Source organism: Rissa tridactyla, chromosome 3, assembly GCF_028500815.1.
Source record: "Rissa tridactyla isolate bRisTri1 chromosome 3, bRisTri1.patW.cur.20221130, whole genome shotgun sequence".
Lineage (NCBI taxonomy): Eukaryota > Metazoa > Chordata > Aves > Charadriiformes > Laridae > Rissa > Rissa tridactyla.
In genome coordinates this window covers 83,070,279-83,086,280 of record NC_071468.1, presented here as the reverse complement: position 1 = coordinate 83,086,280, position 16,002 = coordinate 83,070,279, and the positions used below count along the sequence as shown (strand labels likewise).

General features: G+C 40.7%; 1 protein-coding gene across 3 annotated transcripts in view; it reads left to right on the top strand.

Annotated features, from left to right (window-relative positions):
* KLHL32 (kelch like family member 32) overlaps window positions 1-16,002 on the top strand; it is a 130,172-nt gene that overhangs the window by 101,341 nt on the left and 12,829 nt on the right. For 2 of the 3 annotated variants that reach the window (XM_054196991.1, XM_054196992.1), the window contains one exon: window positions 11,610-12,336. In XM_054196991.1, coding sequence (XP_054052966.1) covers window positions 11,610-12,336 — 727 coding nt within the window. Of the gene's footprint in view, window positions 1-5,615; window positions 5,680-11,609; window positions 12,337-16,002 lie in introns of those variants that run through there. The other variant, XM_054196993.1, reaches the window with a different exon arrangement.

The window sequence follows — 16,002 nt, the reverse complement described above, 5'->3', positions numbered from 1 at the left end:
TATCATTATGTAGCACCAGGGAGGAAGGAAGCTCGTGGTAAAGCACTGGACTGACAATGCAGGGGGTCTGTATTTGGTTGGTGGGGAGTTTGTCTTTGGGATAAAGACTTCTTCCCTTCCTCACAAAGGTGTTGTGCGGGAACATTTATTAAAAATTTTTGAGATGTAGATACAGTTGTTACTAATGGAGCGGTTTAATTATGACTAAGGAAATCTGCCAAAGTCATGTAGGTTATGTATCCTTTCTTGTACCTGTTGAAGACTGTGCAGGACAATACTTTTGTCTAGCAGCCCTGTGAGGAAATGAGGCAACTGGTGATTGATGCTTTATAGCTTAAATGTTTTAAGCAGATAGATCTTATCAGCTCTTGAGAAAAATTGAGAAGTATTTTTAATACATTGGGATTCACTTTTAACGCCATTAATTTTGATAAATGTTTGCTATTAATACAGCTGCATTACGTACCTCTACCTTAATCACAGTATCATATCATGAAATGCATCATTTGTGCTGCTAGACAGACTTCGGCCAACAACTCTGCTTGCTGTGTTATTCAGGGCTGAAAGAACAAAATCAAATTTCTGCCTCTTGGAAAGTGGCTCACAGACTGCAGGGCTCGTGTTCTGAAAGCTGCAGGTTGTCCTCTTGACATCGCGTAGATCCCAAACCAGCAAAACTCCAACCAAGATGCATAGTATTTCTTATTTAGCAGGGCAAGAGCACTCTGGACAAATCCACTGCAGCTTTTGCAGACTGATAAGAGGTCAGGGGAACATACGCTAACAAATGCTTTCACTCTCCAGATCTAATGAACCTTGGGGTTCTCTAATATACCTTTTGGACCATGTGTTTCTTGAAGCCTTAACTCACTTATGTTTGGTTTCCCTCTCTATTGCCTGAGCTTACTGTCTGATCCCTCAGCCCTCCAAATCCCGTCCATCTGTGAAGCTGTGGGTCTGTGACTGGATGGCAGTGATTATGGTTGGGTCTGGAAGGATTGCACATCTTTGCCTTTCCTGCCAGCTCTGCTCTCAGACTCCCGTTCGGGAATGCACTTCAGGACCCCTTGTACACAAAGCCAGTGCCACTGCTGAAGCAGAGGTCTAGCTCTAGTGTGGGGACGGATGGTTGGGCAGGAGTTGGGGACAAATAGCAGAATGACAGCACCTCTGAATATATGATGTGATCCTTGTGGTGGGGAAATGTGAATGTGAGATTTTGCTACTTGTGTAGAGAGAAGCATGTTTGCTTCTGAGCCTTCCCGCTGGTCCATCCAACAAATAAAGCCCGTGGTGGCAGGTTCCCAACTGTTACTACGCTTCTTCATTGGCACGTTAGGAATGTTTTGGGGTCATTCCCAAGAGTTCACTAGATCCATATGCATATTGTAAAATGTGTCTTTATACTTGGAAAAAGTTGGGCGTTTTAATATTTGAAACAGGAGGAAAGGTGGAACTCAGCTGTCAGCTGAGTGGAAGCACTGGGGGGAAGTACTTGCCAAGTCACTGGCAGACTAGGAAGCTTTTGTCATGCTTCTTTTATCTAGGACATGGAACTAATAGATATTCCTTAATTGGGCTGGGTTGGAGCCTTCATGCTATCTGAGGGTAGTAAGGCTTTCCTCACTATACAAAGAAAAAACACCAGAGAGCCTGGTCCTGTCAACCTGCTTACACCAACAGTAGGCTTCAATAAATTAAAGTGAAAGAGGAACAAGTGAAAATGGCACCTTCTGTGTCAGCAAGGATGCACAAGCCTGCTCACAGCTTCTTTGGCTCAGGGCACTTATGTGTTTTTCACTTAGATGAATGTTCTGTTTACAACCCCAAACTTTTAAGGAATTTAAAACTTCCATCCTCTTGTGTGAGGAAAAGGTACAGGAAACAAAATTGCTTAAAAGCCTTTGGTGTTTGAATCAGCCTTCTCTGTCCGCTCCCCCTTCAGGCAAACATTAATCTTGGCTTCTAAGCTGCCTTTTTGTTTTGGCATGCTGACCTGAACGTTTGTATGCATTTTGTGATGCTTGACAGACTAGAGAACATCTGATGATGACCAAGATCACAGAACAAAAGATTGACCACTTGTCACTTGAAATACTTGCTGCTTTCAGAGGTACAATGAGCTTCTTTTGATTTGCCACACCTTCTTTATAGTTGCAAGGATGGGAAGCCACATGGCTGGAGCTGGGTGAGGTTGGGAGGGGAGATGAACTGTAGCTGAGGAGGTGCAGGAAACACGAATCTTCCATTCTTTGCAAATTTTGCCTAAGCAGCCCCAAATTTTTCTTTTTTTTTTTTTTTTTGTTCTTTTCATTTGTGAGGCGCCTGTTTCTGTGCTGATGAGTAAGGTGAGAAACACCTAGTGGGATCAATTCATTTCCCATCTTTTAGAATGTGGGAATGAACAACCCAGCCCACCAGAAAACTAAATATTAATGCTGTCAGCGGCATGATAATTGGTCTCTGCTTTCATCTCCAAACAATCCCTTGCCTAGATTCCATTATTCATTCTAAGAGGAAAAGGGTTATTAATGCAGTGTTCTTTAATTTTTTTCTTTTGTGTGTGTGAGAGAGAGAACAGGAGAGCAATAATGCAATAAATATATTGGCTAAGAGAAAACATTTGCAAGAGATCCTTGCCCATTTTTTTTAATCTTCTCTTATCATGAAGAATGTGAGCCATGATAAATTGTTCTGCTAATCAAACAGCACTGAAAGGTTAGGTCATTGGAAGTCTTTAGTCATTTTGTGCTTTTCAAGAGTGAATTTGTTAGAATTATGCTGAATACCCACTTAAAGCCTGGGCTGAAAACCCTACCTGTGTTTTATAACTCTGCACTGTCAGAACTCATAATAAGTCAAACATTCTTTCAGAGGTACTCATAAGGGAGAAAAAACCCTGTAAATTTAAGAGTAATTTCAGATTGTAAATGAAAAAGAGAGGCACGACTGTTCATTTGCACCAATCATGCCTTCCTTTCATCTGCTCTGATTAGGCCTGGTGCGGTTTCATCAAACTACTCCATCACTGAGCTGTCACTCCAGTCGTCTGTTGATTGAAAACAATCAGGGCTCTGATGGCACAATTATTCTGACCCTTTAACTAGAGGCTGCTGTGATAATGAAAGGTTGATTATGATAGTTTGTGCCTCTTTCAGTTTGCCAAGAAGGTTAATTTGGGCATCAGACGGATGTTTAATGGGCGCTTGCTGGCTACACTGAGGTAAATGAGAACGTGCAGTCTTCGATATTGCACGGATATAGTTTGGCTGTCAATCATTGTCATTTTGAGTTTGTGCCTCACACTCTGGAAATCACATTTTATTTTTTCCTTGGGATTTAATTTATTCTGTGCCCTGAGGAAGTTCTTTCACTCTGTGACCTTCACAGTAGCTTTCTCTGTCTTTTTTTCCCTTCCCTCAAATGGAGCCCAAAGGCATAATACATCTAGAGGAACATTTTTCTTTCATTTTTCACATTAAAAAAAAAAGAAAGAAATTTAAAAAACCCTGTTTATCAACTCACCCCGAACGGAGCAAATGTTTTAATTCTGATTGTAAAATCAGGACGCGCAAACAAAAGTGTGCCCGCTTGCTAACGCAGCGCCTCACAGGGGGCTGCTTACATAGACACACATTTGTAAAACTGACAAACAGGTAATTTTAGAATGTCTCTGTGTAAAAAGTTGGAGGGGGTGGCACAGCTTTATTTTCACAGGCTACATGCATATGCTTCAGCCTGGTGCCTTGTAAATACGGTCTCAGTCACTGTACTACAACTTTTTGAGTTGGAAAGTCTCTCTTCAAGGTTCAGGGGCAAAAGGCATTTCATTGCTGATTCAGAGATTATTAATATTTACTGTGTTCAGATTGAGAGAATCCTATGCATAATTTTGTAGTTGTTTGGCTCAAGGTGCAAAAGAAATGCAAATACCTCATAATTTTGATTGTTCTACATGCAGCTCATTACAGTCTTATTTTTATGCACATTTTTAATTCAAAATAAAAAGAAGAAAAAGATTTCTATCTTTAAGGCTCTCCAGCATTTATGTTTTCCATGCTGCCCACAACTGTAAGGTAGTACCTGATTGATACAATTGCAAAGAGAATCTGGAGGCTGTGCTATGTTGTTATGTGCTAATTTCTAAAAATATTCACGTGCGATGACTCATGGCTTTAAAAAAAATGCATCTAGTGGTTTGTTTTTTTCCAGAAATAATTCTTCACCCATGTGTTTTTATCCTTAAATGGGTAATACAGTTCGAAGTAGTTCACCTTACCTAAATAAAACGCTCACATTGATATCCTGAACCCTCCAGGTTTGGTCCTTCGTAGTCTCTGAAGCGAGAGAAGGACTGAGACCCTTTAGAGATCCAAATTCAGGCCCTTTGGAAAGCCCTGTTCGTTTTTAAAAGTGGAAGTTTCTCCATAGCCTTCAGTGGACTTCATTTCAAAGCCTTAGTAAATGTCCTGGTTTATCCATGGATTATGCTCCTGGACTTGAGATTTGAAGAGCCAAGGTGGTACTGACAATAACCGAGACAGTGGTTTCGGGGCAAGAGATTCCAATCTGTAATGCCTGAGGCTTTCCAGAGTTAGGTAAACCCCAAGGAGAGGCCAACGCATGTGCAAGTTTATAGCCAAAATACGTATTTCTAGCATATTCAAACACTGAACTAGTAAACTCTAAGTTTTGTTTTTTGAAGTTCCCTTAGTGCCTTAAAGTGATTGCTGTACTAACTGTGTTGCTTTCATGACTCTTTTTGGCTTATCAATCAATAGGAGCAGATCTATAGCACCACCCATATGCTAACAATACAAAGATACTATTTTGATGTTTTTTCCTGGCGTTACATTTTTGCTGAAGGTAAGCACCGGAAGGATTGCTCAGGTGGGATTTGTGTTAAAAGAAGAGATTTGTGGTTCTTTCTCTTTCACTGGTGTATATCATCATCAGATTGTCACACAGAAATATGATAATTTATGTTGAATATATCTGATATCAGTCCAGGAAAATATTTCCCTCCACTCTTCTGTATTTAAAATTGTCCTTTCTCCTAAAATGAGAATCTTCACTATGTTACTTTATTTAAGATTTCCATTTGTTTTAATGAGACAGTGTGAATTCATTGTTTTGAAACCTTATAAAATTTAATGTTTCCTTTTACTTGTTGCTGGAAAAAAAACCCCAGCCCTCTCCAAAAACCTCATTTTTTCCACCGCTGTCACTTTTTGACTTCATCTCGGTTGTTAGAGATCTTAGATGGTATAAACTAGCATAACTCCTTTGCAGTCTGTATGGCTATAATATGAATACAGAAACTAAAGAAGAGACCAAGATGACTTTAATGGAGTCCCCATGGCCTCTGCCTCTCACAGAGTCCAGGCTTAGAGAGGCGTTTTCTCTTTCGGAGTGCTGTGGACATAAACTTCTCCTGACACGACTTTGTGACTTAAAGTATTTTCCAAGCGAAGCTGGGTCTAATGAGTGCATCAAGCTTTCACTCATAATGTAGCTTGGCTTTTCTGGTTAGAAAACTTGCTGTGATGTCAAGTGAAGGTCTGGCATGTTTCCCAGCAGAGTGACGTGAGAAGGATCGCAGGGGAACGCTGAAGGGGCAAGGCACAGGCACGCTAGGATCTCTTGCTTCCCGGGATAGCTGGCAGCCCAAAAGACCAGGTAACTACTTATTGCAGGGTTATCTTCAACAGGCATGAAACTCTTTAATTCAGCTTTAACCTCACTGTCTCCGTGCCCTCTCTGGCTGTGGGAGGTATGTGGTACATCCACCATTAACAGCAGGGAAGGAAGGGCTGCACTCTGAGGCTGTGTGAGTTGGGACTGCCGAAGCACCGTGCTGAAAGCAGAAGCAGCCATTGGAAATGCAATGAAATCACAATCCAACACACAGGTGTGTTTAGATGTATGCTCCAACTGTGCCACAGTGTATTTTTCCATCTGTTTTCTGCTGTTTTGAGAACGTACTCTATTGCTAAATCAAATAATGTAACCTTGGAGAGGAAAAATCCTTTGGGTTAAGGCTTTAGAATAAGAGAATCTGGTTTGAAAAATCTTGTCCTTCTGAGGGTCTACTTTTGTCATTTACTTACTTTAGAAGATGAATATGGCAAAATATATTATTTATTAAAGTTGATATAGGCACTAGGCTGTAGCTTCCTTTTCTCACACACTCATACATTAAAATTAATAGAAAAGAAGCTTCTAGCAGTTTAAACAGAATGTGCCTGTATGGCAGTAAGAGTAGGAGTCTTTCCTTATTTTTGTAAATTATTTAGCAGCGATACAAATATTTTAAAATTCAAAATTGTGGCTGGGCTCTTTGTTTTTGCTTGCTTACTTGTTTGCGTTTTAAACACAGTTGTAATTTCAAGTGCTATTGGCATCTCCTTAGAGAAGTCTGACTGTCTTTCCTTGCAGTGTCATAAAGCATATAATGGCTTTGAGATTATTTTGCCAATACTGATTATAGTTGCTAATCACTGCTGCCAGAGAGACTGAAAATAGGCCCTATAATTGGTGTATGGTCGGGGTGAATTTTGGAGTTAATGTATGGGCACCAGGTTTCTCAGTCTGGATTAAACAAAAACTAAGTAAAGGTGGTGGAACTTGCTTTCATAAATGTACAGACGTTTGCTGATATGCTGCGTGGAAGCTTGTGCTTCTGCTGTATGTTCATGAGAGTTATATTTGCCTCCTTTACACTGAAGGAAATTTAGAACTGTATTACAGTCCATCAGTGACTATTTCTACTACAAGCAAAAGACATGTTTGGGAACTTAATTTTCTTTCTTTTGAACTTCTCCAGCCTTCCAATAGCTGCCAAACCATCCAGTAACTAGAATATCTGATTACCTGCACAGAGAACTCGATTTTCTTCCATGCCTCCATAGTGTGAGATCCCATGTTCTACTAGAGAGCGCCGTAACAATGTGTGCTGCATGACAAATGTAGAAATCTGAGGCTTAGTTTCTGAGTGTCCCTAAAACCATATGACCTAATCCATAGCCTTGTGTCACAATTTAGGAGTTGGTTGTGTATTCTATGAATATACATATAAATACCTACATTTGTAGCAGTTACTTTTAAGGAGTGTCCCAAAATGGATTTATGGCATCGAGTAGCGGTCATTGTAATCAGTAACAAGACAAGGAGATAAAAAAATTGTAGCTTTTAGCTCTTATGACCTTTTTTCTGCCTTGGTGTATCACAGGTTGTGTGTGGGTCACAGAGAATACTGTAGTAAAATTGTGTTCAGCTGTAGCATGAGTTGATTTGGACAGGAACTTCTAAGCACACTGTGATTCGCAGACCTAAGTTACCTCCCTAAGACCCAGTAGATTTCTCTGCTGATTATCAAATGCCTACAGACCATGCAGGTGATATAGCCATGTGCAGGGTTCTTAACCCTGCTTTCTAAATAAATATAGTAAAATGCAGTACTCCACTGCAAACTGACCTCAGACATGGAATCTGGTAAGAGCCAGTAGCAACCTACACAAAAGACAGCCTATGATTCACCTTGCCCTCCACATTGCTGTTGCGGTTGCTTGTCAGAAGGGAAAGGTGGATGTAGGGTAGACCAAAGATACCTTTAGGTGCAGCGTGTAGAGGATCCCAAGGAAGTTGCAATAAATTTATTTAATTTTCATAAATAAAGATGCAGGACAGATGAGTAGCGATGAAATAGTGTAGGAAGGGATGGAGAAAGAAACCTTGATAAGGACATATAGTGTGTCATCAGCAAGTTTGCAGATGACACGAAGCTAAGCGGGAGTGTTGATCTACATGAGGATAGGGAGGCCCTACAGAGAGACTTGGATAGATTGGACCAATGGGCCAATGCTAATGGTATGAGCTTCAACAAGGCCAAGTGCTGGGTCCTGCACCTGGGCCACAACAACCCCATGCATCACTACAGGCCTGGGGAAGTGTGGCTGGAGAGCTGCCTGGCAGAAAAGGACCTGGGGGTTCTAATTGACAAGCGGCTGAACATGAGCCAGCAGTGTGCCCAGGTGGCCAAGAGGGACAATGGCATCCTGGCTTGTATTAGAAATAGTGTGACCAGCAGAAGGAGGGAGGTGATTGTCCCCCTGTACTCAGCACTGGTGAGGCCACACCTTGAGTATTGTGTCCAGTTCTGGGCACCTCAATATAAGAGAGATATCGAGGTGCTGGAGCGAGTGCAGAGAAGGGCAATGAAGCTGGTGAAGGGCCTGGAGAATAAATCTTATGAGGAGCGATTGAAGGAGCTGGGCCTGTTTAGTTTGAGGAAGAGGAGGCTGAGGGGAGACCTCATCGCTCTCTACAGCTACTTGAAAGGACACTGTAGAGAGGTTGGTGCTGGTCTCTTCTCACAGGTGATTGGCCATAGAACAAGAGGGAATGGGTTCAAGCTGCAGCAGGGTAGGTTTAGGCTGGACATTAGGAAAAAATTCTTCCAGAAAGAGTGGTCAGACACTGGAATAGGCTGCCCAGGGAGGTGGTGGAGTCACCATCCCTGGATGTGTTTAAGACTCGTTTAGATGTGGTGTTGAGGGATATGGTGTAAGGGAGAACTTTGTAGAGTGGAGTTGATGGTTGGACTCGATGATCCCAAGGGTCTTTTCCAACATAAATGATTCTATGATTCTATGAAAGTTTTGATTCAAGACCGGAAATAGATTGTACGTCTCCTGTGAGTGCCAACAGAATCTTTGTATCGCTTTGCACCATCACTGTGGTGGTTTAGAAGTTCTGTGATTTTAACATTAAGCATTAGTGGTTTTAGAGAAACATTTTTTACAACTCCAGGAATATTCTCAGTGCAGACCAAACTCAGCATGAACCATGTTGCTTTTGACAACCCTCATGCAGCAGAGAAAATCTATTGTAATGGAGATGTCCAGCCCTTCTGCTGCAGATTGTCACACATCCCGTATGCAGAAATAAATGGAGATACTGTGTCTTTTGAAAGGTATGAGTGTATGTAGTGTTGCTTTTGTGTTTATGTGGCATTTGTTGGGGGACGGGAGCGAGGACAATAAAGGATAGAGAAATGGTGGAGTTCTAAGATATTAACAGGCATTAATATTAAACTTCTTTAAAAGCCTGTGGTTGTCAAGACCTAGTTTACATTAGTGCATGTCTTTTAAGAGTCTGTAATATTTGTCATTATAGCACAGGTGATGCCATCACAATGCCATTTTAGATGCAAGCGAAGGCATGAACTATAAGCAAGAGAAGCCAATCTGTTGGATGCAAGTGGTGACTGATAAAAACTGAGTTTTTTTTCTACATTCTTCTAATATAGCAACCCACACATCATTCAGTTGGTATGAATTCAGTTGGTGTCTTCATCATGATGAAGATAGCCTGAATTCCACTTCAGTGTCAAGTGTCTAGTCAATGATGAAAGCTAAGCGCCTCTGAAGACTTTGAGGAATGATTCACGTGGCCTAAGACATGAAGTAGGGAGTTACCTAAAACCACTCAGTAGGAGAAACGTGACACGTGGATTTGGTGGATTTAGAACATATGAATATAATGCTCAATGATTTCAAGTCCATAAACACTTTCAAATGTATTTAATTAATGCCTTTTTTTACTAACAAGTCTAAATACATATAGCTAATGCACATTTTGAAACTCAATACAGCATTTAACTGACTGAACTACTGTTGCAGTTTTTGATGCCCTTCGTTGATTCCTTGTTTCACAGGGGTTGAATAGCACAGTGCAGCAGAAGTGTTTCAAATGAGTCTTAATAAAAAGCAGTTTTGGTTTGTCATCTTCTCTCTCTGACAGAATACAGAAACAGCAATAAATTTGATATACCATGTATATATGAAAGCCTGGAGTAAGACAGAAGTCTTCATTTCCAGTTGCTTCATGTGACATTCCTATGAGCAATACAGGGCAGTAAGTTTTAGCTGAAACTGTTGTTATCACAGGACTAGTTAGAAACTCCTGCTCCAGGAATTGTTTGCCAGGACGAAACCAAGTGTCAAGTAGAGGAGTCTGTCCTCACCCAGAACTAGTCAATGTCTTTGTTAGTGACTTGGATGAAAGAATAACACAGGTTTTATGTTTTCAGACAAGCAGAGGGTGGAATGGTTTTCAAGCATTTTTGAAAATATAATTCGGATTGACAGATTGGGGCAGTGGCCTGAGCTAAGTAGTAGAGAGTTCAGTAATGACAGAGAAAGCATGACACTTTGTGAAAGTTCTGCAGAAAAAAGAGGCGGGAAGAGTACCCAGTCATAAGCTTAAACGTTGATCAGCAATATCATAGTGCATTGACAGTCTCGTGTAGTGATGCACAAATAAGAATGGCATACATTGTTATGATCAAAGTGATCCTTCAGATCCATTCACTACTACTACTACAGCCTTAAGAGGAAGATTTTATCCAGTTTTCAGCAGCAAACATGAAGAAAGAGGGGCATTTCCTTTCAATAACAGAGAACTGTGAGCCAAGCAATGGAGGTGTAGAAAATGTGACCCAAGGTGGATTGAGTGACTTTTTTGTTCAGAGAAGAATGAGATGCATCAGAGGTGGAGAGGGAAAGGAAGGTAGCAGACTGCTTTTTGTCCTGTATGGATGGACGAAGGGTGAATTTCAAGGGTTGGTCTGGGGGTTCCTGAGCTGTGGAGTATAAACCCAAAGGTGGCAAATGAGGCAGTGAGCTGAAGGTTTTTGCGCTCCTGCATAGGTAAAAAGAAAATCTGTCTGAGTGGATAGCTGAGCATGGGCCTGGTTTTCCTGAGGCATTTCAGGTATCTTCATCACTGGAGGTTTTCAAGACTAACTTACACAACCGTTCTTGAAATGGCTTAGGTCTTTCCTAACCTCTTATTAGAGCTGTTTGGGTTCAATATGCTTTATGTAATTTAAAGGCTATGTTTAGTTTTGGCTGTTGATACCAGCTGCAATTGCTGAGCAGTTTCAGAGTCTTCCTTGCTGCTCTCTGTCAGTCCCAAACCAGCAGAACCTTTTCTTCATGTCTCTCTTCTCTGGCTTAATTTCTGGTGCCTTTACACCTCTCTCCACTTTATGAATAAAATAAATGAAGAAGGAAAAAAAAATGTTGAAGGATTCAGAATGTATTTTGCTGTATTCCTTCAATATTTTGTCATAAATAGAATGAAAGATGGAGGGGAGAAAGGGCTTTTCTAATCATCTAACCGTAATCTTACTTTTCTTTCTAGTGTACCCATGGTCTCCAGTGATCGCATACTCCCTACACTTATATTATTGCTCCAACAGCTTGATTCCAGGATATTGTGGTCTCCTACGGTATCACTAACAGTTTGCACAGCAAACTGTTACATTGCGTAGCGGTATTGCAGTCTGATAATGCTGTGGAAATTCTTTAGGGGGACTGGTGCAATACAAAGCTTTTATGTATATTATAGGTGGAGTTTTAGTAGGTATCTTTTATGTTGATTCACATGCATTCCTAACTACTTTTTATATTGAGTGATATCACTACTGAGGCAAGTATATAGCTCTTATTGGAATGTAAGCAGTTTTCAAAAGACCAAATTTTGCCAGAATTGTACCCAAATAATTGGTGTCTTGTTTTTCCTTTCCTTCCCCCCACCTTTAGCTGGCTGTGAGGTGGTTGGAACACAACTGCCGCTACCAGTACATGGATGAACTTCTCCAGTATGTCCGCTTTGGCCTTATGGATGTGGATACACTGCATACCGTAGCTCTTTCTCATCCTCTTGTCCAAGCTAGTGAAACTGCGACAGCACTTATTAATGAGGCCTTGGCTTACCACCAGAGCGTCTATGCACAGCCAGTTTGGCAAACCAGAAGGACAAAACCTCGCTTCCAGTCAGACACTCTTTACATTATTGGTGGGAAAAAACGTGAAATCTGTAAAGTGAAGGAATTGCGATACTTCAATCCGGTAGATCAAGAGAACGTTCATATCGCAGGGATTGCAAACTGGAGCGAGCTAGCGCCTATGCCTGTAGGGAGAAGCCACCACTGTGTTGCTGTCATGGGAGACTTTCTTTTTGTAGCTGGTGGAGAGGCAGAGCACTCCACAGGCCGCACTTGTGCGGTGAGAACTGCCTGTCGATACGACCCCCGTACTAACTCTTGGGCTGAGATAGCTCCAATGAAGAACTGTCGGGAACACTTTGTGCTGGGAGCAGTGGACGAGTACCTCTATGCAGTAGGGGGCAGGAATGAATTGCGTCAAGTGTTACCTACAGTGGAACGCTATTGCCCCAAGAAGAACAAGTGGACCTTTGTACAGTCCTTTGATCGATCGCTCTCGTGCCATGCGGGATATGTGGTGGATGGTCTTCTTTGGATATCAGGTAGAAAACGTTTCACACAGTTTGAGGTACTAACAAAATACAAAAATACTGTCTTGAATGAAACTAATAAATCTTATTTCGTTTATATGTCAGGATAACTTTTGCCTTAGGGGATGGGTATTTCAAAGAATTTAAGCCTGGGAGCATACAATTAAGCCTGATTAGGAGTATAGGAGCAAAACATACCTCATACAATATCTTTTGTCTGCTAAATATCAATCTGTGTTTCCGAGCTGCATATATCATATGTGCTACCTCCAGTTGCCACTCATAAATGACAGTGAATCAAAATGATAATGCATTTTTTTGGACAAATTTCAGATGGCAAATTCTATGTGCTTCTGAAAAACAAAAACCAAGACCCGCTTTCTGTAGTATGATCTGATAATACCGTCTTTATTCCTGATAATGAAATGAAGAATTCAGTGCCTGTTGGCTTGTGTAGATCTGGGGCTTGAAGGCAGGTGTATGAACTGCTCCCACTTGCTCTTCAGGATATTGTAACAGGCCAAGATGACCTTCGTTAGAAATCGTGCATGGCTCTGACTGTCCATAACAAGTACACGGGACTGCCTGGATGTAATTGGGGCTTTATGGTGCAGATAGATGAAAGTATAGGCCTTGTAATCATGGACTAACATATCATTTGCAACTCAGTGTGATGTACTTTTTATTTTACATGTGCGCATTGATGGGAGTTGAGGGCATTGTGTCATCAGTCTTTATAGTGACTTTTCTAGTATTAGTTACTTTGGAGTAAGATCGATGCTGTCTACAGAAGATTTGACTGAAAAATATCCACCTTTTAGCAGGAAGTGTGTCACAGAAGGTTATAAAGTTGTAATATTTTTCAAGGAAGTTAATGAGTAAATGGGGCCACCCCTTGAGGAAAATGTTCAGTGATTGCCATCTTCACTGTGGATACCCTCTGGGGATTTTAATACGGTCTGGTGAAAAGATGGTATATGAATGAAAAATTAAGTTAGCTACTTAGGCCTTCGCTGTGCTTCTCAAAGTACATCATTTAGGTTAGCAGAGCACCTTGCAGATGTATCTTTCTGCCCACGTGGATTAAGTGCGTTATGGGAACAGATTCCCAAGCATTGGCGGCGGAGGTAGCAGGTATCTATTTTTATACATATACAACTGAAAACATGAATAATGACTTTAAAAGTACGACAGAACACAGATAATCACCACATTCTGGCAGGTGCTCCGGGTTGCTTTCTTCAGCAATGGGTAGTGAAGGAGTCTTATAATTTTTGTGCTGTGTGTTAATCCTGAAGTGTGCACGCAGTGGGCTTTGAGAGCCAGGTATGGTATAGAAACAGAACTTCTGCTTTTTGGTACCAGCTGGGCATGTTCAGAGCATTACCCTGTTTGTTTACTACCTTTCCTATTTCATCAGTGGAAAGAGATGTGCGTCTGTGATGGACAATTCAAATACATGGGTGCTACTACTGCCGTGTCTTGTCGGTCTCTGTTTATGAAAAACGTGGCTTTTTAGGAAATTGTGTTAAGCATATTCATAAAAAATCATTGAATGAGCACTAGAAATGTTCCTCAGAGTGTAGTCCTTGCTCCAGTACATGAAAAAAATTGATTTTTTTTCTAATTTTTTTTTCCTGTAAAAAAAACAAGCCCAAGGAAGTATTTGATAGGGATTTTTAAGTCAAATGTGGGACTGGTTGAAGATTACTTTTAATCTTTGCAGATACGCTAAGAAAGGGAAAATTATGCTGAGGATTAGTTAATGTGCTTGGTTACGTAAGTGAAATGCATGCCTGCCTGTGTGTTTAAGTACTATCTGCATTTATATAATGAAGCAGAGTGATATTCTGTTCAAGGATATGCCTCTAATACAGCTGTAGAATCAGGGGAAGAGGTAATTGGAAGCCTATTAGATGAACTCTAAAACTGGGCAAAACGACAACAAATATTTTATCAGTTTTGTCCCAGTTATTTTTGAAAATGCTACCAACATAACTTCTGTTGTAACGTCATAGTAAGGAGCAATGTTTTGGCAGTGGACTAAGGTAGACCGGGACTTCTTGGCTGTATTTTGTATAGTTTTTGAAAAAATGCTTAGCAGTTTTGAGTTGGTAGATTCTGACAGGTTGTTACGAATTACAAGAGCATTCTATGCAATACTTCAGTAGGGTATTGGTCTGAATTATGTACTCACAGATTGAAAACTGAGTATTGTGTATTGACTAGAGTTATTTTATAAATAAAAGTAGATGGAGATGCAATAACTGTCGCTAGCGTTCTATTATTAATTAATTGCTTAGGGCTAGAATGTAGCTCTCACTGTACATGTATATTCAGGGGCAGGGGAATAGTACAGAGAGATGTTTTATTGTTCAAAAAATATCAGTAGTCACTGCTCAAAAAATCCACTGTTCATAATCAATTGTAAAGTGTTAGCATAAGAATAATCAGTAATGCAGAAGGGAACCTAATTTTGAAGTATGTGGCCTAAAATTAAGTAATTAAAAAATTAGTCTGAGTTAGGGATGTTTCTGAGCTGTATCCCTGCAGCTTTTTCTTGGAAATACAGGTCATCAGCAAGAGCTCTCAAAGTCAGTCTGCTACTACCAGCTGGCAAGGTAACCATGAAAATGTGCCCAGGTTTTTAGTAAATGAATATATTAAATAGTGATAACGTCAGTTTCTAGCCCTTGTATTTGTGGAGAATCATCAAAATATGACCCGCACACAGACCAGTTACTTCCTTACTCTATAGCCAAAGCATCAGCGTCTCTGCTACAGCCCCTTGTCTTCTAAAGGCTTTGCTAATCAAAAGCTGACTAGACTTAAGGGGTTTCTGTTATCATTATTATTATTAGGATTCATTGTCGGCTTTACTTTGCTGCTCCTTTGGGACAAATACAGGAAGGAATAAAAAATAATAGAGCATAAAATCATGGCAAAAGCAGCAGGGAAGGCAAGTGGGTTAAACAAAATGCTGTAAACACATGCTGGTGGTAGGAGATGGGTGGCCAGTGTTTCAGGTGACAGAGGGACTCCTAAGCTGCCACCACCCCTTTGGAGTTTTTAACCTGCCAGGAGGCTCAGCGGGAGCTTTCTGCACTCTGGAACTAGTCGGACCCTCTGGTCAGCACAAGTGGGCTCAGCTCTCGAGTTTTCTGAGCTTCATATCTTGTGGAATGTATTTTTATATTTGTGTTCTTATTTTTTCTCATCTTTTTATTTTTTTCGCAGCCCACATTTTATTTTATTTTCTTATTTTAAAAAGTAGATGAGAATTCATTAAAATAAGTTCTCCGTATTGACAGTACAGCATCGGGCAGATGGTTTTGAAATTTTATAGAAAGATGAATCTTACAGGCCCCAGTTAACATCTGACACCGTGACCCATTTCACAAATAAATTGCATGCCACATGCTTGAAAAGTGAAGTATTTGAGTGAAAGAGAAACAAAATGCACCAAACCTTTTGGAGTTCAACACTACTAACAATCCTTCCCTATAAAAGCAGGGAAATATTTTCCATAAGAGCGAGAACTTGAACTATGTTCATTTCCCTTCATCCTCCGTGGCATGCACATGCAAATCTGGAGACCTGCTTTTCTATACATGTTCACCTTCCTCCTCCCGTATAGGTGTAGTGTCCCTGGGGACAGAGAATGGCGGGAAACCTCTG